General features: G+C 37.5%; 1 protein-coding gene across 5 annotated transcripts in view; it reads right to left on the bottom strand.

Moving 5' to 3' along the window:
- WASHC4 (WASH complex subunit 4) overlaps nt 1-22,989 on the bottom strand; it is a 38,999-nt gene that overhangs the window by 10,609 nt on the left and 5,401 nt on the right. For all 5 annotated transcript variants that reach the window (XM_015287824.4, XM_015287817.4, XM_004937815.5 and 2 more), the window contains 21 exons: nt 22,906-22,951; nt 20,322-20,389; nt 17,218-17,300; nt 15,909-15,951; nt 15,362-15,465; nt 14,616-14,736; nt 13,451-13,574; nt 13,223-13,350; nt 12,030-12,190; nt 10,446-10,572; nt 9,812-9,937; nt 9,198-9,305; nt 8,054-8,200; nt 7,846-7,925; nt 6,660-6,765; nt 5,818-5,934; nt 4,909-5,077; nt 4,616-4,770; nt 3,449-3,523; nt 2,569-2,673; nt 228-362 (listed from right to left, as the gene is read on the bottom strand). In XM_015287824.4, the coding sequence (XP_015143310.2) occupies nt 228-362; nt 2,569-2,673; nt 3,449-3,523; nt 4,616-4,770; nt 4,909-5,077; nt 5,818-5,934; nt 6,660-6,765; nt 7,846-7,925; nt 8,054-8,200; nt 9,198-9,305; nt 9,812-9,937; nt 10,446-10,572; nt 12,030-12,190; nt 13,223-13,350; nt 13,451-13,574; nt 14,616-14,736; nt 15,362-15,465; nt 15,909-15,951; nt 17,218-17,300; nt 20,322-20,389; nt 22,906-22,951 (2,328 nt within the window). The remainder of the gene's footprint in view (nt 1-227; nt 363-2,568; nt 2,674-3,448; nt 3,524-4,615; nt 4,771-4,908; nt 5,078-5,817; nt 5,935-6,659; nt 6,766-7,845; nt 7,926-8,053; nt 8,201-9,197; nt 9,306-9,811; nt 9,938-10,445; nt 10,573-12,029; nt 12,191-13,222; nt 13,351-13,450; nt 13,575-14,615; nt 14,737-15,361; nt 15,466-15,908; nt 15,952-17,217; nt 17,301-20,321; nt 20,390-22,905; nt 22,952-22,989) is intronic.

Genomic DNA, 22,989 nt, shown 5'->3' on the forward strand with positions numbered 1-22,989 from the left:
AATTACTTTTGCCAATTCCATAGTAAAGAAAATAATGATGGAGAAAACAGAATGAAACAAAGCCAACCCAAACATGGAAATTCAAAACATTCAATTTTGCTAAGAAAAAAGTTGTCATTTTTATGAGGAAAGTTCTCAAATGTTATGGCTCAGTGTACCTTCAGGCACATGAGATCAGTGCTACTTTTTCGACAGGTTACTCACAAGTATTCAAAAAATTACTATACCTTGTGATCATTTTGATCCTTGACTTCCCTGAAGAATCGGATGTCTTTGATAAGCCTGGATTTGATATGTTCATCATACATGAACTGGCTAAAAATATAAAATTTTTTCCTCAAAAACTGGTAGGTGAAGTTGACCTGGAATAAAAAAAAACAGTAAAACCAAGAAAGTTGTAAAGTAACATGCATCTCTAGTGACCTCTGTTCTATGGCTTACAAAGTAACTTGTATTTATGATAATGTAACTTTCAAGAAAGGAAACTAGTCAATTTATTTCAATCCTCTATTCTCAACCTACCTCTCTAATTTCACTGGTGTAGAAGAGAGAAAAAAACCACTCCTCCTGGAAGGCCTACTCTTCTCTTCCAGAAAGGGCAGAGGAACCAAGAAACAAATTAGCTATTTCATTTTGATGACCTCCCCACATAGCCAAGTATTTTAGGTCTGGAATACCCTGCAACTGTCCTTTTGAAACAATACAATCATTTGAAGTTGAAAAGAGTATCACACGTATTCAATGTCTTCATTCAAGTCACAGAATCTGTACAAACTCCTTGACAAACCTTTTTGCTTCCTCAAAATTGTCTAAAGTAGTCCACCATAAAACAGAGCGTGCTTTCACTGTACATATCCCAATTACTCTCATGTCTGCAAAAGCAGCTTTACTGGTGATCAGAAGTTAATAAAGCACCAAAATCTGTGTCACTAAGAAATGAAGGAAGTAACAAGACAGTTTTTTGGGTGACCAAAGCCCCCAAGATTAACTATTTCACAAACAAAATCATTCACAGAATAGACAAAGGGAAGTTATTTTTCATAGTGCAAGGAAGCATGAAAACCTTAAGCCCCTGAACACTTGCATAGCTTGTCCCACACTCAAGGTTTTGGCTTCAGTGATCATAGATCTACCTTTGAGAACCAGGTCTCTTGAGAGCTGATGGGATTCACACGGCCACAAGGATGAAGAGCATGCTTGTCAATGAGTGGCCAGACTTGTAAGGAGGGCTTTAAACTAAGCTAAGGAGGGGAAGGGGGCGAAGCTTTAAGCAACTGTTAAGAGTCTTTGGATGCTGAGGTACTAGGAAGCGACAGGGAAACACTTGCAAATGTCTCAGAGGAATTTAGGCTTGCTCCTTTAAAAACAGGATACAGTTGACAGCCTAACAGAAGCACCTCCATACCAACACACACAGCATTGGTAGTAAAGGAGGGGAGCTAGAAGACACTGTAACTAGAAAGGTATGATGTAATTGCTGTCACTGAAGTCTGGCCAGACAAATCCTGCAACAACTGAAGCACCGTAATTCAGGACTATAAACTGTTCAGAAGGGACAGGAAAGGAAGGAGATGTGATGAGATCAACTTTTATGCAAAAAAAAAAGTCAACAAATGAATTTCACGGATTTGTCTTTGAAAAGCAGCAATGAACAGTTCAGAACTTATAGCTGAAAATTTAAGGGCAAGCCAAAGGAAACATCATAAACAGTGCTCAGTACGGGCCACCCTATCAAGAGGAGGATGTGAGAAAGATTTGTCAACATCAGCTACAGGAAGTACCACACTTGCATGCTTTGATCTTTCTTGAATACCAAAATCACTCCAATATCTGCTAAAAAAGCAGTACAGCAAGCTATAAGCAGTCCAGGAGGCTCATGGAGCAGGTCCCAGATACTTTCTTAATCCAGGTGATAGCCCAACCAGAAGAGAAACATTACTGGACCCACCGTTTACCAACACAAATCAACTAATTAGAGAAGTCAACTCTGGCAGCTGTGTGGACTTGTGACGATCGTGTCCTAGTGAAATTATGGATCCTGAGGGGGATCTCAGCTAGGCAAAGAAAAAAGACAATTCCAGGGCAACAAACTTGCAGTTTAAGGAATTAGTGGAGGGGAGTCCTTGGGAAAGAGCCCTCAGGGATAAAGGAGCAGAATAGACCGGTCAGCTCTGGGTATTTTCCTTAGTGCACAAGAGCTCTGGATTCCCACGGATAAGAAACCAGGTAAGGAAGGCAGGAGATCAACACAGCTGCATAATGTCAACCTAAAGTTTGAGAAGTAAATGCACAGGCAGTGGAACCAGGGAGATTTCTCCTGGGAATAATATAGGAACACTGACTGGATGTATAGCGATTGGATCAGGAAAGTTACAGCACAGATATGAAATTGGCAAGGAATGTCAGGAATAATAATATGCCACTAGGAAATGCAGGGGTTCAACCTTCAGTGCTTCAATGCACTACTCATGAAATTTAACTGTACACTTTTGTGCACTGTTAGAAGTGTTATTTAGGAAACACAAACAAAAAAAACCACAAACTACCAGCTATGCAATGAATACTCACTGTTGTGTTCATGATTCCTGTTCCATGAGTTCGAATCGAGTTAGCAACGTGTCGAATATTGATCGTGTTCAAGTGTTTGTTGTTACTAGTTCTTTCAATGAAGATCTGGGGCAGGAGGAGGGGAAAAAGTTATTTGCCATACCCAAAATGGACTGTGAAAAATTACCAGTCTAGGTAGGTCACAAAGCAGCTCATAGGAGCTGATTACAGAAATAACAAAGAAAATAGAGCAAGCACACAATGAGCTTTATCTGGTATGTTCCTCCAGTCTCTGGAATGCTGGGATTCAACAATTCCCAGGCAGATGCTGCACCTAACTCTCTTTACTGAGACTATACTCTATTGGTCCAAACTATTCTGATATTGTATGTACTTTTGGTCCTACTATATATCATGGCAATGAGTTCCAACATCAAAATGAACAATGCCAGAAAAAGTATTTCCTTTCCTTTAAAGCAGCTGCTTATTTTCACAGTGGGTACCCTCATTCTCATGAGGAAACCACAGAGTTGCTCCCTGTACATATTCTTCACATCATTCACTGCTTCACAACTCTAACAACCCATCCTCTTATATTCATTTTTCCCCCCCAAAATCATGTATTTCATATATCCTTATATAGCAGAAAACCCGCCCTGCTGCAGACCCTAGTGTCAGAGTTTTTGACATTGACATCTTACTGGCACACAGTAATCAAAATGTATTTACCAAATATCTTCCAAGGTCTATACAGAGTATCCCCAAAGATATCCTAAAGCAGCAACAGCTACTGTGCAGGTTGTCACTACATACATTCAGCCTGGGTTGTAATCTTACATATAATTTGCACTTGCCTTCAGCTGGAGCCAAATTCAGAAAACAAGTATAGAATGCATCTTACCTGATTGTTCAGATTGTAGAGGTAGCGAGATACAAACACATGAATATTTCTCATGATTTCCAAAACATCCAGACCCTGAAACATGACATATTATGAATTTGTATCACGATAATTCTCACGAACCACTGACATGCCTAATCACTAGGACTCAAAAGCACTACTTCTGTAGTTACTTCAAAGCATTTTAGGAAGCAATGTGTTCCATTTTCAAAATGGAATCTCTCCACAGTTTTAGTTTGGTGCCTGTAAGACGACACGTGGAGGGGGAAAAAAGAAATCCAGTTCACATTTCGAATTTACACTTCAGCCTGATTCGTTTCCAAATTCTTCTGAAATCATGGGACCCACAGCTCTATCCCACAAACACAAATTTATTTTAAACATTCTGCACTTCTCAGATTTGAGGAGACAACTTCACTGTCCAGGTTTATGTGGACATGCAGATTTCTATAGAGACATAAGCAGCTAGCTACTTTTTGATGTTGTTTCGTCCAGTATCTCTAGAATACTAAGTCTGAAGTTTTATATTTACAGTGTAAGACTGAAAACTGTTTTGCTTGATAATCCCTTGCATAAACCCCTTTTAGTATTGCCATGCATAGAGTGGATACTGTTTAATCTATACATTTTCCAGTTGTGCCAAGTGTTGTGCCAGGATTTTGTGGGGAGTCAGGTACATGTGTGCTTGCATGTGTACTTTTGTTTTGAAGTGAAGCTCATATAAATGACTGCTAGGAAACCAATGCTGTGAAACCATTTAACTCTTTACAACTACGTAATGAACAAATGTCATTGGCAATAGATACCAATAGCAAAAGCCAGAAACTATCACTCACAGCATTTTTGTACTAAGTAGCTACAAAAAAGGAGTTCAACGTTGTCTTCCAATTCAGAAATGAAAAGCCAACTTGAGCATTAGAGGGAAAAAAAAAGGCTGTTTCTCTAAGAACTTTCACTACTGCACTAACCCAAATGAGGATATGAAGCTAACTGTCTAAAATATCAAAAATATTAAACTTTGGAAGGAAAGGTCTTTGGAAACAAATTGTATTTCTCTAGTACCCACCCTATAAACAGTGAGTGCCTACACCATTGACTTGGTATTAAATAGACAGCAAATATGACAGCTTAGTGGAACAAACAATGCTCATCCAGTGGGCAGCATACCTGTTCCAGAGTCTGACTGGGAAGATGTGCTTCAGTCATACTTAAACCATAGCGCTGAGTTGCTAGGTTTCTCATTTCACTGTAGGTAGCCCAGTCATGTAGAGCCACAGTTGTTAAGTTGTAGAAGGTCTTGTCCAAATAGTGAGTTACATGAGCTGTAAACATGTAAATGACATCTAAAAATCACCCTTTCAATTTAGCTATAGAAGCAAGGAAAAAAGTAAAAAGATATACTAAAGCAAAGCATAGCAGAGATGAAAGTAAAAGGATCAGGAAAGTGTAAAACAACTCACCTTTTATATCAATGAATCGATTGAAAAAACGTATTGGGTTGAGAAAGAAGAAGTGAGCTAGATCCTTCATACCAACTCTGAAGGGATTTCTGTCATCCAGCTTTAGGTGTGTATGAACTGACAAGCGCAGGTCCTTCTCTATCTCTTTACATAATTTGTCCAGCAAGTGCTACTCAGAGACATAAAGTTAAAAAATAATTAAAGAAAAATCATTCAGTCACTTCAGAACTGACATCTCCTTTCAAATATGTTCTCAATGTTCTCAATCTTTTCATCTTAACAAGAAAGATTTAGGGCTGTTATCTAGATAAACAGACCTCATTCAGCATTTTGGCCTGATTTTCTGCAGAATACATAACATTTGTTTTTGAACTACCCAAAAAAAATGGTTCAGAGGTTAAAACTTAAGACTCGGGAAATCTAAACTCACGTTTGCTCTCTGTCAAACGTTCTTTATAATTCTAGATAAGTCACTAAAGAGGTCACTCACATTCATAGTGCCTCGACTACTAAAAGCCAGGTATATAAACTAAAAACAGTATTACAGGCATTTGCATTATATCATATATATCAATACATATATCTACGTATTATAGGCATTCATACAAGCAGAAGCTGATCTGAGAAACTGCGCTTCTCTGCCCGCACAGTTGAAACTCAGATTTTGCCAGCTTATGTAATTTAGAAGGCAGCATTTTCAAGTTCCTGGACACCACAGATACCACTAATAATATGTTGTAAATATTCAAGATAATAACCGATAGTTGTCTCAGTTACTGAAATATTTCACACCATTTCAAGGTTGCTAAGACATTTTTCTACAATACATCAGGCCTGGTACAGTTGATGTTGGTCTAAAAGACACTCCAAACAGAGTGCTGCCTTTCATTTCCTTTTCAAATAAATTACCTCATTGAGCACTTCCATGATTTCTTTGTCATAGCACTCCAGAAGCACCTCATAAGATTCCAAGTGTCTTGCATGCATCATAGCAGGAACACAGTCCCTCAGTGCACTAAACATATACTGAGAAAAGAAACTTTTATGCTTAACCAACACATTGACAGACACATCAACACCTCAAATATAGAGTGTTCAAAGCTAACTAACAAATCAAAACCAACAGTATTCCCATTTTCATCAAAACGAGACTTCATTTACTAGCACAGCGCCTTGTCCCTAATGCGTCAACCTAAGGTACTTAATTGCTGCTGATCTGCTCCCAGGAAGGTTGTAATTATTAGCAATTTCATCTTCAACAATCTGTACTACAATCATACTATAATTGACCACAGCATGCACAACAATGGATCAGATCACTGATTTTATCAGGATTAGTATGACAAAGCGTGATTCATTTCTACAGCCAGAACTTAATACTGCAAAGAGAGGAGGAGTGGAGTGGAAGAAGCTACAGGTCAATTATCCCACACTGTATCACAGAACGTGGTGTCAAGTGAGAACAAAGGCTTAAAATGCTCAAGTCTACCAAAAAAGTATTAACTTCAAATTAAAACGAGTGGAGACAGACACTGAAAGACAAATTTTTAAAGCGCTAACAGTGCTCTTTGGATTTGGAGCAAAAATTGCTTTTAGGTACTCCTGGTTGAAAAGACATTTCTGTGTCATGAGTAATTCATCTGAGTTTTGCCTTTTTTTTTTTTTTTTGCATTATTTTCCTTAAGGTTTGCACGCTAAAACTTTTCCCTCTCCTCCTTTGAATCCCTCCCCCTACTAACATTATTACTTACATGCAGTCTAGCAGAATCAACTGCATTTTCATACACATCATCTAAATAGATTGGAAAGACTGCTCGGTGCCAGTATAAGAAACAACAGTCACACTGTGCTCGAACTCTAGAATACAAGATTACTAATTAGACAGAGAATTGGAACAAGTTGTTCTTCTACAACAGCAATATACATACTAGTGTGTTTAAGCTAAAAACAACTACTCTCCAAGCTGATGGTAATTTTTTAACTGTTATTTTAATGTTCCAGATGCAATGTCCTTCAAAAGCCCTTGAAAAAAAAAAAGTACTCAGCATTTCTGTTTTCTATTAGTCTATTTACAAACAAAACATCTCGTTTACAAAGAAGGGCTAGTCAGTCTGTGAAAAAACTAAGCCTTACTCCACTGCAAAATTCTGAATAATTTTCTTATTGTGTGCAATTAGCAGCCTTCAATTAGAAGCCAAACATACATTCTAAGCTTTCTATGTAGTCAAACAAAAACAGAAACAGGCCCCTCCTAATACAACTTGCACATAATACTTACCCCATGATAAATTACTTTATCCCATGAGTCATCCACACTGGAGGTCTCCATAAAATATACACAGTACAGATATTCACCTGGCTTTGAGATAGCTAACATCACACAATGAGTGCCCCTAAAATTACACCCACAGTAATAAAGCCACGGAACTGTGTGTGAATTAACAGTCTGGTATAACCTCATAATAAACTCTTAAGGAAAGCTATCCGATGTCAAAAGTAGCTATAGCAAATTCATGTTAGAGAAATGACGACTTAAGTTTGCCTTACAGCCCAAGCACTAGTAGTTCTAAAAGCTACCAGATTCTACACATAAATGCACTTGCAGTGACATTTATGGTTATCAGGTGATTATAGCTTGAGTTAAGAGGAACACTTTAACTTAACATAAAGCCTAACCAACTTCATGTCTTAGGAAGTGACACAATTTTAAAGTGATCAGAAGTGCATTAACTTAGCCAGCCACAGTTAAGTAAAACATGATTTGTGTTTCCTACCCGAAGATTAGCAAGCTTCAGGTTTAGCTCTAGAATTCTTTCTGTCCATCCCTGGTCCACAACATGCAAAAATCATGACCAGTATGCAGCCACCAGATTTTGCAACCCACAAAATGAAGAGCCAGCTCCCCCTGCCTTCTATGTATCATATGTCACTGCCTACCTCTCCGTAAGTTCACTGATCAAGTCCAGTTTTTTCAGAACTAGCTGGAGGGGAAGGAGTTCTTCATCTTTGAACGTTTTCTGTTCAAAAGAAAAAGGCGACAAGATTATGCATGTCTTTTTTGTACGATACAACACTTGGGAGCTCTTCTCCAACCTAAATGTTTCTATGACTCTTAACAAAGGTGTGGAATAATCATGGCACTCACCATCTGCGTTCCCACACTTAACGCAAGGGAAACGATTAGTCGCCTCTGTTTTGTACTGGGCCCATTGAGGGCGTTCTCAGCCAACACCAAAGCTGAAAGGACATCCAGGCGTTGCTCGCTGTACTTTTTATCAGAAATGACTCTTTTCTTTATGACAGAAAGACACAGAAATTAAAAGAAAAGTTATCTCAGCCCAAAAGCAATAGCTTATCTGCCCTTTCCAAAGTTTATGAGTTTACTGTAAATTGGGTATTTCTGACAACAAAGTAGGTTTTGTGAACAGAGCTGAGTCCAGATTCACACACTGTCCATTCAGAAGTATTATATAATTATAAACTTGAAATATGGGTGTGGTGATAAAGTACAAAAATACTGTGTAAGCTGCACTGTGACTGTATGACAATTTTTGTTCAAAGCAGCTAAAAAATTTGAAACTTCTAAAGCACGTTGGAAGCTTGGAACTTCTTCAGCCATATAAATGCATATACAAATGTCAAGTATATTCACATATATTTACGTACATATCAGCTTTTTAGAAGTACTTTTTTGAGAGGGACAGATGCCAGACAAACTGAGATTACAGCCAAATTTCAAACACATCAAACAATTTTTGCAATTAAAGAAATCTACTGTTAAAAGTGTAATCTATTTTGTCTTACATTTGGCTGATAAGCAAAATGTGTGTTAAACTCTTTATACCTTCCTATAAACAAAGTATGTACATATAATGGTGCATCACCACCAGAAGTTGTTCTACCTCACTAAAACAAGCAGTGAACTTACGCTCTCACAAGAGCCCTGTAAGTCATCATATTAACCACTACTATTTCACTAAGTGGATAATGACTTCAGTAAATAAAAGCCTTCTTGCTTAGATTTGCATCCAAACACCAATGAGGATGCAGGAGTTGAGAGGAAGACAGGATCCCAACTGGGCAAAAAAAAAAACCAAAAACCAAACAAACAGAAAGCCATCATCTGTGTTACAGTTTCCAGGATAAAACTCTGACTTATTGGAAAGTTTATGTATATACAGACCAGTTTTACAAAACTAAGAAAAATACTTCCACTTAACATTAAGAGTTTGAGTTTCTTTTATAAGAGTTGGATAAATATAACAATTATTAGAACTTGGGTTACATACCTTGGCTACAGAAATGGAATGAAGAGCCTGATATTGTAGATGCTGAGAAATGTGCGTCACAGAATCTGCCACAACCATACTTCTTCGGTAAAACATGTGTTCTATTGCCTTAAACCAATGCCAAAACACAATAGTTGATGTAGTTATCAAAACGGTCACCTTTAGAATTTGCTTTTATGCTGGTTGATTCATCCACACATACAGACTCTTTATGCTTTGGAATGTATTGTCAGTTGCAGTTGTAATTAACCCTCAGAAACCAAGAAAAATCAAGCCATACAAGAGCGTAAAGAGGTTTTCTTTGTTTCATAGTCATTCATTTGAATAACCCAGCTCTGTTCAACAAGATCTTAGAAAGCAATTGCGAAACAGACTATTTCCTTTTGGTAAAAGGCTGAACAGAAAATGCCAACTAAGGAAGCTGCTTACAAGTTACACAAATCAGTTCCGGTCTTCCAATCCTCCTGTACAAACCCAGTCTTGAAAAAGAAACCATGCAAAACTACTTCCTCATTCAGGTTCCCCATTTCATCATTTCTACTCCCACCCTTCCCCCCACCCTTCTTTTTAAATACACACGATATCCGATCAACAGTTCTCATGCAGTGACCTACCTTCAAAAGTTCCACAAGTCTGCACAGAGCTTTCACTGAGGTTTTGGTCATAGGTTTTTGCATTGACATGTAGAGATTCATCGTAGTTTTAATGATGGTGCTAAGACTGTACGCATAGAGAAAACCCTAAAAATAAAGTAAGGACAGAAAAAAATGTTTTGTTTTTTTTTTCCACTACACATTATTCATACACACCAGACGATTAACTTGTACCCCTAACAGAGAACTCCCACCTGAGTGGGAGGTCTGGGATGGATATCAAAGCTGGAAGAGACCAAACCTGCCCGACAATTATTAAATCAGCTGATCATTAAACTTGCCTAGAATCTTTCAATTAAGCATAGGTCAGTAAATGAGTCAGTGAGGCTCTCTCAATTTCTCAGGTTAAGAGAAATGCTTAAAAGTTTCACCATCAAATATTTAGTCAGATTCGCTTCTTCCATATGCAATATGGATATGCACCTTTTACAGGTTACCCTGAGAGCATCAAATAGGCATTTCAAGTTTTAGCTTAGTTATTTTAACACAGATGATCACAGAACTTCAGTGATTTCTTTTATCATTTAACAGCTTATACAAAAACCATCTACTTTTTGTATCATTTTCCATATCACCACATTAACAGATTGCACACCTGAATGAAGACAATACAGCGGTTAGAAAGATCTTCAGCAAACTTATCCATGCGTTGCTCTTTCGATAAGATAGATTCCATCTTTGTCATCCATGAGCTCACAAAGACATAATACGACTGCATATCTCTGGACAGGAAAACACACAAACTGTATTTAAGGAAGAGTATCCGAATTTTCTATTTCCAAAGCCTAAATTCCTCTATGGGAAATATACTACACATTCAGTCCCCAGAGTACTAGTTCTCTCAATTCCTGAAAGCATCTGAATCTCATAATAGCATACATTTTCAGGATAAGGATCAGTTAATCTGTCCATTATATCTGTACAAAAAGACCCCAAAGAGAGCCAAAATCTTCTACATTCTGTTCCTTCAGGAGAACAACGGCCCTCTCAGGAGTACATACACTGAACTTCTTTAAAATTATATAGTAAATAAGTCTGCTAAAAATGTTTTTAAACACTAGCCAAACAGTCCTCCATGAGTTGCTCATTTTTTCCTCCAAACTGAAACTTCTATAACATATTAGAACTGACCACGTCAATGCCAGACTCTTAAAAAGCATACTTCTCCATAGGACAATCTACTTTAATTATACTAGTTATAGAAAGAAGCAGACTGAAACATAGGTAAGACAGTAGTGAAAGAATAACCTGCTCAAAGACATGTAGGCATGGAATTCATAGAATGGCTTAGTTTGGAAGGGACCTTAAAAGCCCATCCAGTCATGACCTCATGCCACGGGCAGGGCTGCCACCCACCAGCAGAGACTGGCCAGGGCCCCATCCAACCTGGCCTTGAGCGCCTCCAGGGATGGGGCACCCAATGCCAGCGCCTCACCACTCTGAGTAAGGAACTTCTTCCTAACATCTAATTTAGTTTCCCCTCCTTTAGTTTAAAGCCATTTTTCCTCAACCTATTATTATAAGATTGTGCAATAGCTATCCTTTGCCTCCCCTCAACCCCTCCTCTCAAACCACTTCCACACATAGGCTCAGAAGCGAACCTACGAAATTCCAGTGTTTACCTCTGTTCCACCAACCAATTCCCACCCTCTTGGACTGGTTTGCAACACAAACAGATCTTAGCCCTGTTATATCCCTATGCAGTGCAGAGCATTCGTTGTTCATAAGACTGACAATTGAAAAGTTTCAACCCAGCTTTAAACAGATTTTTGGAAAGAACTTTGAGAAAGAATTGACCTGCAAGTGACACACACAGCATAAAAAAGAAGCCGTTTGACAAGTACAATTTCACAGATCATTACATAAGCAACTGAAGACATGAAGAAAATAAATGCTTGCAGAGGAAGTATCAGAGTAGAGAAAAAAATCCCTCCATAAAATACTTAAAACCAGCAAGAACTTTGTGATTTAGGTCAAGTAATAACAGTTTTTTCTGAGAGCATGAAAAAACACTTAGCTCTGACCAACACTTTTCAAGCAGCATTGGTATAAAGTGCATCAACTTTTTTCTTGCTACTTAGTATACTAATGTGTTTTGTAGCATTGGTAAGTTTCTTTGTTCTTTTCTAAACCCATGTGTTTATAAACAGCACGGTCAAGTAATATTCAGGTAGCATACTTGGTAAGTGACTGAGCCTTCTGCTGTAAGAAGTTTTCCCTTTGTGTTTTAATTGTATGGATACTTTTCTTGTCCAGAAGTTTGGCAGCAGCTGGTATCTTCTGAATCAGAAAGTTATCAGCAAACCAGATAATGTTTGCAGTTAATGTGATGGCTGGTACCTGGAGGAAAAAAAAAAGGGGGGTTATATTAATAAGTGTAGGGAAAGGCAATAGCAGATAACCAGTTCTAAGTTATCCTAAAAAGTGTGACAGAATGAGTAAGCAAATCTTTCTTTAACTGGACCAGGGCTTATCAAGTACTACAAAAGGAGGGATCTCCAGGTAGAGAACCTTCCCTGGTGGCAGCCAGCACTTAAATGAGGCTTTGGGAGGTGAACTGCTTTCACCTGTGCTTCCTGGGCTGGCTGTGTCCCTTCTCCATGTGCTCAATCACTGGTTCAGGCCATGACTTAGCAATTCCCATTCAACAAGTAACAATGAATATAAGTAATTACACAAAAATCCTATGCCACTATGCAGAGGGTCAGACCTTCTACTTATTAAACATCTGCTTTTCATGCCTCTTGTGAACGACAACAAACAATTCAGCTTATTTTATATCTGCATAATCAGTATAAATGATCGTATTTTGAAATGTCCTCAAAAACATTCTCCCCCAAAAAGTCCATTAAGGACATTGCAAGCAAAGCTGTTACTTATCTCCGTGTTTCCTCTACAGTGTTACAGAATTTAACCATTCCTTAATACTATCCAAAACAACAAAGCCCTGATGGCCTTTAACTTAGAGGACTTTCAAAACATGCTTACAACCAAGCCAAATCCCAAAGAATTTATTCAGCCCCACAACATTCACACTTCAACCAACAACTGTTTGTCCCCACTGCCATATTAAACTTGAGAATAAATATTTTAACAGTAATTTCAAGTTATTTTACATTGCTGCTTACTAAGTATAAAACACATAGTGAGTGCATGGGTTTTAGACCATCTTTTAAAACAAGGGAGAGAGGCGGAGGATACTGTAAAAAGGCAAAAAGATTAGAAGTCTTTTCTCTGACTCGTTTTGGTAAATTGTATGTTCTTTCTGTTCCCAAGTCTTAAGCGCACTATGCAGGCAAGAAAATTAACCACTTCATTCATACAGACTTTTCCTTTCCTCTTAACTATTAACAAAAAGAGCAAAGCACTCACCTTTTTGCAGACATCCAACAATGACTTGTAAAATTTCTTGTCTACGGTCCGAAAAATCTGAAAATGCAGTACAAAGAGGCCACAGATGCCTACATATTTATCTCTCTGGTCAATTTCTGAAGGTTCCCCTGCAGAAACACAGCAAAAAAAAAAAAAGAGTCCTTTTAGAAGTCTACTCACACGTTTAGAAACAGTGAATCTGGCAGGAGAAACATCAGCTTGCATTACCAAGTTTGGTTTCAACATTTGCAAAGGCCGTGCGAAGAGTATGAGCGAATTCTTCAGCAAATGTGCTACTCTTCGACACAGATACTCCACCATTTATGGAATCAAACTGCTGTTCTATACAGGCCTATAGAAAAAAAAAAGTTATAATGCCATGAATTTCAGACCACAAAGAAAAAAAAAAAATCTGCAAGAGAAGAATTATGCAAGGGTTCATTGGTATATGTCATATGGTGCTTATTTGAAGTTACAACCTTAAACTTCACATGGATTTTTATATATGTTTAAATTATTTTGTATACTAAGCCACATAGAAAACATTAAAAATCTCTCTTATACCCAGCATTTAAAAAAAACTTAATGATTTAATATTTCTGTCATGGGGTACTTTTAAAGAAACCACATGGTGTGCTGTTAATGAGAAACCAGATGTATTTGCAGTAACATTTACTAGTGCCCATTACCCAAACAAGATCACCGTATGTATGATGTGGATCATGATCTTGTAGCATGAAAATACTCATAGCCACACAATAGTAAAAATGAAGGTTTTAGATTGTTTATAGAACTGTTATTATAATCTCCAATAGGATTTCATTTGAGAAATTTGGCAGGTATTTTTGTTAGGAAGGGGTGTTGGCAGGACAGGAGGGGAAATGAATGAATAACAGAATTTAAACCTACAATGAAGCTTTTGTGTTAATGAAACATTAAGTCAAGATTAAAAAAAACACATAGTTAGCAGCAGCGTCCTTTGAAAGGAAAGGACAAATTATGTTTTATCATTTAGCAGTTTAGCTGTAACTGGAATTATGTGGACCTATACATAGCCTGACCACTATGAAAATTTCTGGATGAAAAAAGAATGTCCCTGAGAATACACAGCCCTAATGCCAAGTTCTCTGTGTTTCTTTCATTCTACACAACAGCAAGCATCAGCTGCTAACATTCAAAGCCTGCCACAATTCTCGCAGAAGATCTCACAATAGATCTACTATGTGGAACAAACCAAGCCAACCAAACAGCAGCAAAAATACACATGCACACACACACACACACACAAGAAAATACACACAGAAGTGTGATATCCCATTAAAAGCTATGCTATAAACAGTCTTGCTTTAGTATCGATTTTCTCTATCATATTGGAGACCATTAATTTTATTACCTGAAATATCATTCCATCAAGTAACTGGCATTCCAGTTTCAACAGCAACTTCTCAAATGGCTTCAGTTTATCCTCTTGAATCCCAAACTTGGAAGGGTTGTGATGGACAGATTTTAGCAGCCTGTAAGGAGTAGACATAAAAAGAATTTAAGATGTACTGACAGTTTATCATATCCTACAATATTCTAACATAACTGTTCTATGGAACAGGTTTTAATTGCCTTTATCTCTGTCCAGCAGTAACTCAAAAATTATTATTAAAAACTAAGTCTTTTTAAGCTACTTACATTTAAACAACTACAATCTATTGAGGTTTTCATTGACACTGTTCTTCTTCTACTAATTTAACAACATACATAATTGTTGATTCTTAATTTCTTGCTTTAGATCATGTCCTTATTCAAATCGATATGTCTTTGATCAATAAGGATATGAATGGTCTTAGGTCAGTTCTGTGCAAAATCAGATTTCTTATTAAATGCATTTTAAACCCCTCAAGTCATTATTCTTTCTCAAGATACTTACCGCATACTGTTTCTGGAATGGCAAATGTAAAACTCAGCACTAAAAACTTACCTATGCTGTTAGAAGGACAAAGTGGGAGCTTCACCCTGCTCCTTACTGAGGTTTCTGGCTAATGCTCCAGGCTAAATAATTCCATGTTCCCAAATTAACTTTGTTGGAAGAAGGCACATGCTTTTATCTTTTACATCATGAGAGTATTTGTCACACCTTCAGAGACACACCTCTTGTACATTGTCCAGTGATCTTTGAGAGTGGCGTGATTGTCAATTATTTCATCCAGAGTGATTAAGACTGTCAGTAGCTCTCCCAGATGCTCGTACATTGCCTGTTTACAAAAGAAAAAATAAGAAAATGAGCTAGAGAATTAAATCAGAGACTTCCTGGTTGCTTAAATATTTAGTATTATCTGTAATGGCAAAAAGGAAAAACAGTTTGCATGCAAGCACCCTCTCAGGTTCACTGATCTGATATTGAAGATAAGATTTTCAAAATTAGCCAAAAGCAGAAGCATATATTGCACACAGTAACAAAGCATGCAAACTCTTTTCAGCTAGGAAAGCCAGAATGGCACAAAGTCTGACAGGCACAAAGTAGCAGCTCTTCCCACGTGAATGCCAGAAAAAGCTGATTAAGCAAACACAATCTGTAAAGGTGACTCCAAATCGAAAGTTGTACTCAAAATTCACTTTCTCGCTATTTTTCTCAGGGTTAAGACAAATACATTAACAAAAAAATAGCATACATGAAAAGGCACAAAGTTATTCCCACCTGAAAATGAACTCCTGACGTCTCTATAATTTTAGGAGCATTCCTGTAAATAAAATAAGTATTTTAACATATTTCCACTCCTTCGAACAGAGAATATTTACCACCTCTATACCAAAGTATGTTTTTTTGTTTCTTGGGGTGTGTTTCTTCACTTACACAGTAAATTCAGAAAATAAGATAAGCCTCCAAATATGATTGAAGTATATGTGAAATGTGTGATATGATCAAATTTGGTACTGCGGTTTTGAATGTAAGGCATGTAACTGGTTTAAACCATTGATTTCATCCAGTGCACATGTGCTAGCAGCAATTCCCGTGTCAGTTATGCTAATAAGTAGTCTTGACACAGTCCTGGGGCTGAGAAGTACAAAGCGACCTCACACATTCAGCTAAGCTACACATCCAGCCTTTCTCACTCAGCACTACACAGAAAGTCTACCTTGTGCTGCAGCGTAAGACAAAAATGAAAACAACTAATAAAACTGAGAATTGTGCTAATCTACGTGAGGAGAAAAAAGAAAGAGAACAGCAGCATTCTTGGTCTTTAGAGCTAAACTCAACAATTTGACACAGGGCTCATCTCTCCTTTGAGTAGAAGAACTAAGCACAACCACCCTCACTAAGCTCAACATCACATGTTAAAACCATGATTGTTCATTAAAACCATGACTGGCGACATCAAAACAACCAGCAATCTCATCCGTAGTATCTTTTATCTAAAGATTATAATTATATGTTGAATACTAAAGAATAAACCAGTGATCTCATAGATATCACTAATTCATTTGTGTAACTTACTTGGGGCTCTCTCAGTGATGCCAAAACGTCACTGCATGCACAAAGGCATAAAGCCACATGGCAAGTGACAGTAATTTGTTCACCAGTATCAGTTCAACCACCAAGTTTAAGAAAACCACATATTTAAACATTGGATTGTGAAAGTGATCTGATTTTTAAGCTTTGGAAGCTACCGGTATCTACTGTAGCAGTCAAAAGAAAGAATCTCTCCCAGGGAGACTGGAAGAATAGCAAGAGGATCTCTTGAACAGCAAGACTAAGAGCCTCTGAAGCATCAGTCTATCTAAAAGAAAAAACAACACAACACTTGCATCTCATTTAATAAGAGCTCCAATTTTTCTGAAAATAAACTTTAAAAATGGATAATGAAGTCCAAATTTGTGCAACAATGCATCCTCCATATCTCTAGATAATAATATTCCAAAAATAACCAAGCCTTAGGCAGAACATTTATATCATGTACATTTTTAAACTACATAAAAAGTGATAGAGCATCTCAGGGAATAATTACTTGTTGCTGGTGTAGAGAACAGCCAACTGATGCACTACATTCACCACCACTTCGTAACATCGGGTAACAAAGCAAGACAGCTCCTGAAATACAAGAAAATAAAAAGCACGTACATGTATAGCCTCTCCATATGCGTAACATCATTACTGACAAAATATAGAACATAAACCACTAATCTTGCAGCGTAAGTCGCAACCACAACCCTAATCCAAGACAGTGGGCAGACCTGTGACAGGATGGGAAACACTATCTTAGTAATTATCAGGTCTGAAAAAGGATTTGGGTTTAAGTCAAGAGGTTACTGTACAAAGCTCACAGTACAACTTGAAATATTAAAGTACCAATGTGCACTTTTAGACAGAGAAAAGATTATTAAAGAAAACACTTGCATCTAGTTTGTTTTCACAAGCTAGATACTGATACTGACGTCAGATTTGATGCTCAGGGCCACACTTAAAAAGCTTACTGGGTCTTGGAAAAGGTATGGAAAAGAGTCACCTCAGGAGCTCAATGTGCTTTAAATATCTTGCTATACGTTTTTCAAAAGTTCAATTTATTAGAGACACCGAGAAGAGACTGAGCAACAGTGTCCAGGTACCTTTGGAGGGAATATCCAAATATCCCTGAAAGCAAAGGCTGTGCCTTTCCCCACTAGATTCAAGAGTGGCACTCTGGAAGCTGGTGATGGACAAATTCAAATTAGAAATTAACAAAGGAGGGGCCCATGTGTACTATAACAGTAATCAGCCACAGAATGCTATCTTCAAAGAAAAACATAAAAATAAAAGAATACTGCCTTTGAGAGGCATGCAAAGCAGAACTTGAGCTCAGTTATATCGTAAAAGATGACTAAAAAGAGCTCAGCTCTGACCATAAAAAAAATCTGAACTTCTAAAATGGATTTCAACAAGGTGCTCCTTGAGAAACGGGGTAAATGAATCTGAGTTTCCCTTAACCACAAATAGTATTTGCTTATTAATTCATCCTGTAATCCAATCAGGGAGACGTCTGCATGGGATGAGTCTGGCCAGCCAGCACACAGATGGCTCCCAAGCAAAACAGCCCACACAGGCTAGCAGCCAGCCTGCTGTTCTTGCCAGAAGACAAGCTAACAGCTGAATTCTGTCTTTCTCTCCATCAAAAATAGAATTTATTTGAGTTTCTGCCTTCTATTAGTCACCAGTTTCCATAAAACATGAAAGTGTCTTTACTTCTTATACTTGTATTGCTCTATCAAATGCAGCTGAAAACAGCCAGCAGACTTCAGAAGAGCACATTAATAGACAACTGAGATCACATTTCCTTGGGAAGGTGCACCAGCTGGCTCTTTAAAATTTCCAGGCAATGGTCCAATACAACAGCATTTTATCAGCTACCTAATACAGACAATTGTCAGTTTGTCAGCGTTCGTCAAATACAATCTTCTGCAAGATCATCACTACCTAGTAGTGTTTCGTAGCATTAATTTGATAATTTCTTTAAATGTTTTTACATAGCAAATTTTTGTTAAGTTGTAAAGAAAGGTATATTGATGTGCAGAGAATATCTAACTCAAAAGCGCCAGTAAACCAGTAGGTAGGTCTTAGCTCTGTGGGAACATTTAATCTCTTTTGTAGTCTTCGTTCATGTTTTTACACTGCCCTCAGGAAGAAGTTCATAACGTTGACCTTAACAGCATTTTCCAGTCAATGGACATATGTGAGTTACTGCTGAGCGGATTCAGAACAACACAACAGTTCAAAAAGACTCAGAAAAAAAAGTTTTCCTCATAGCTTTATCCAAGCCAACACAGTCAGTGTGGTAACCTTCCCTCTGGGACAATGTCCTATGTCTGCCTGCTTTCCATGTTGAACATTCAACAAGCTGTGGTAAGACATACACAAAGTGGGGTCACAAGTAAGACTGCTGTATTTGAGTGTGTTTACAGTGGAGGAAAAGCTACACAACAGGATATAATGTGTAAGCATATCTTGTACTATAAGGAGTTTTGTATTTCACTTATGCTGAAGATATCTAGACTGCCAATGACTTTGCCCTCAACTTTCATCTCAAAATCCTAACAGGGAGAAAAAAAAAGTCTAGGAAAAAACCCATGATGTACAGCAGCCCCATCTCAGAACCACCAACAGATCTCACAAAAATCACCTCAGTAAGAAACAGTTTGAAAGAAGAACCCAACCATGTTAGTAAAACAAAAAGGATGAAAAAGATAGGGAAAAATAAAAACAAAAGCCATCCTAACAACTAACTGCACTTGGGCACAGGAAAACAGGTTGAAAAGCAACTTCCTATGGTGTTCAACCTACTAATGACTCAGTAAATAAGCATTGCCACAGAGCAAGAAAAGGAATTTTCACAGCAATTCATTTAAGCATGCTGAAAGTTTCCTGTATCTTCTCCACTTTAACATACACTTTATTACAAGAAATACTGAATAAAAATACATTTATGGAATAAAAGGCACTTAAGCTATAATAAAGAAAAAGAAATTCCAAAGTAGACTAAAATCGAAGATCACAGGAAATCACCAGAAGAAACACAGATCTTGTTTTCATGCAAAGTATACTCATAGCAACCAAACTGCATCCAAAATGAATGTTCTTCCCTGAAAGCTTGAGTGTGGCACAAACAATTTTTCTTCCCCAGGCACATACTTTAATTTCACCTCCAACAGCTACACCACAGTGTATGAATTCATGTCCAGTTTTCAATGAAAACTTGCTAATCAAAACTGGAAGAATAGAAATCCTATTCTATCAAATGGAACAACCCCAATTTATACTCTTACTGAAATTTGCTTAAGAAACTCTAATTTCCTTGCACAAAGATTACACAAATCATAACCTACCTTCTCACTAGTCTTCCAGGGTTTTAGACTAGTGTAAACAGAAAAAGCCAAATATAAGTAGATTACCAAACCAAGTTAAACAGCTGTGTTCTAAGTGAACTGTGCTATCAGTAGATGAGCAGGTAAAACATAATGACAGTATCAAATGACTGCAGTGCCTTTCAGCAAGATGCAAGCAGGATACTGAAGGCTTCTCAATCCACTTTGCAAATAAAATTAATATTATAATTGCTGTCAAAAAGTCAAGATACTCTACCTGCAAGAAGGAAACAAATCTTCCCATCTGTATTTGACAATCTCCTTCCACCATGCTGGAATCTGTGGCTTCAAACACAAAGAACTGTCACTACTTTAACAAGACTGCGTTAGAGTTATTCATTGTACTCCAAATCGCCCTCCAAATCATGCATGTTTGTCATACAAATTCAGTGCACACCTACAAGCCTACTGGTGGAACTTTAAAAGCTTTTAATTTTGCTTCCTAAGGTAGAATTATTTTTAAGTTCCTCCAATAGAACTAGACTGCTTTTAAGTTATGCAAAAAAGCAGGAAAAAAGTTTCCATCACCTGTAAAAAAAATAATTACAAAGCTTAATTTCTTAAAGGATATATCTTACATAACTTTACATCAAGGTTTCCATTAAAAGAAGTTTGTAAAAGCAAGATATTTACATTGCAAGGAACGTGTGCTGGTATTGTTATTAGCTGAAGGAATACATTACACCATAAACCAACAGAGAACCCACGTAGCATACAACTTCATCAATATATTGACTTTTCTTATATACTATCCAGCATAAAACAACTGGCTCTCACCTTAGGTCCAACACACTGCATGCGTGACAAAGTACTCTAATCAGATACTATGAGATGCAGCAATCATGTCACCAATGTCAAATTCTTTTGGACAGCTGGAATAGTTGTAGTACTACCTGACAGTCTTTTTAAGGTGATGATAGTTTATTGTTCTAGATTTGAGATTTTTCTATTGGGCCACTCTGGAAAAAAATAGCTTACAAGTTCATCCACAAAAAAACAAGTGTTAAAGAAAAGCAGTCTCCTGTTTAGAGAGGTGATCTTTCAGCCTGTACAAGGAAACTTCTAAATAATATTTAGTTCAAAGTTTCTGGTCCTCATAAAAATGTCCCTTTAGAACAATGACCAGAATCTAAATAAGCCTCTATAACTCCATTTAAATACTGCATCCTTCCCCTTTATGCTTTCTATGCAACCTTTCCTCTCTTGAAATTAGCAGACAATCCAAAAGGTAACCTAACTAACTGAAGTTCCTACAGTAATCCTAGTCACTTAGAGGATGAAAAAAACATTACCTGCTATAAAGAGAAGGCAAAAGCCACACAGTATTTCTCTGTTGCATTCAATTTCAGCCATCCTTGAGGCTGCAGCTTTACTAGCCGTTCTAAGCAAGCAAGGTAGTTACTACCAAAGCATATGCCACAAGGTGGGATCTGGGAGTAGAGACCTTTATTCCTCTACTCCCACCCAACCCACAGAAGGTCGACCTCTTAGTTTCTCCCATTCTCAAGCATTCCTTGTAGAACACTCAAGTAGGAACAAACTGCTGCTGTAATATACTAATCTGACACAGTATGACTTTTCTCATGCTGGAGATGTGAAGAAGTTTTGAGGGACCCCCTATGATCATTTTGACAGCAGAACACTTTCTTTTCAGATATTAAAAGAGATGGTGTTCTTTTTGACATTCCTTAACTGAACCACAACAGGCATCTTATGCAGCACTTAGAAGAATCTTTAACAGTTGCTGTCTCCAAGATTTCACATTCCCCAATACTGCTGTCGCAATCAAGGCTCTTAAAAAGCTTCAAAAAGAGCTGTTCTACAGTACTACTCTGAATGGAGCGTGCCTTCCTTTGTCTCACGTTTATGACACAGAAAACAAAGTCGGGTGACATCCCTATCTCACAAATACACTTGAGTCCTCAGGACAAAGAAACATGCTTACTCTACTTTAAGACAGAAGCTTAAGACCTTTGGATGAGTTACCAGTTAAATTCTACGACAAAATGCAAGGTTTGGCAACTGAAATGTCTTTCAATCACTTTTGTCCCTGGGTTATGTCATCATTTCAGTAGCAGTATGAGCAATACGCTTCACTTGAAGCACAGAAGATGACATCAGCAAGATCATGATTTCTCCTGAGACAACTACGATCCCAAGGGTAAAGTGTGCAGGATTTGGTCAAAGGTATTATTAAATTTCATTGTTTTACTACAGTCAGGTAGCAAATTTATGGTTTTACTACGACCAACCACAACTCCTGCAAAAAAACAGTCCTAAAAGGAAGTAAGTTGGTTTAGGACAACGTGTTTATAAGTAAAACACAGGTATTCAATGCCATACTTAGAAAAACAGCTGCTGCAGTGTATAAACTCAGGTTTCTGTACACCTAAACACTAAATATAATCTCAGAAAAAAAAGCAAAGATGTTTACTGAAAAAAGTCACGATGAATTTCAAAAGCACTGCTTTTATACATCTCATGCACTCTCCCACTATCTTCGCTTAAAGGTCATCTGCCTGAAAAATGTCAAGTCCGTACTCTGTACTTCTCACGCACGTCACGCTGCAACAGAACTTCCCATTAACATGACACAACACTTACTGCAGATAATCAGGCTTCATTTACAGTGTCTTAATGCCAGCTCTATTACCACAGAGTCCATTATTTTATATTTATCATTTAATGATACAGTGAAAGCATGCATCTGCAATATAAAAAACAGACTTCCTGCAGCATTTAATACAATGGGAAGCAACAAAGTAAAACTACAAACTTCTCCAGTAAAGGGAGCTACTTACCTCCTTCTCCATAAAACAAGAGGCCATTATAAAATTTCGTTTCTGCCTATCAACAGAAACATAAATTTGTCTTTTAATAAATAA

Source organism: Gallus gallus, chromosome 1 (assembly GCF_016699485.2).
Source record: "Gallus gallus isolate bGalGal1 chromosome 1, bGalGal1.mat.broiler.GRCg7b, whole genome shotgun sequence".
NCBI lineage: Eukaryota > Metazoa > Chordata > Aves > Galliformes > Phasianidae > Gallus > Gallus gallus.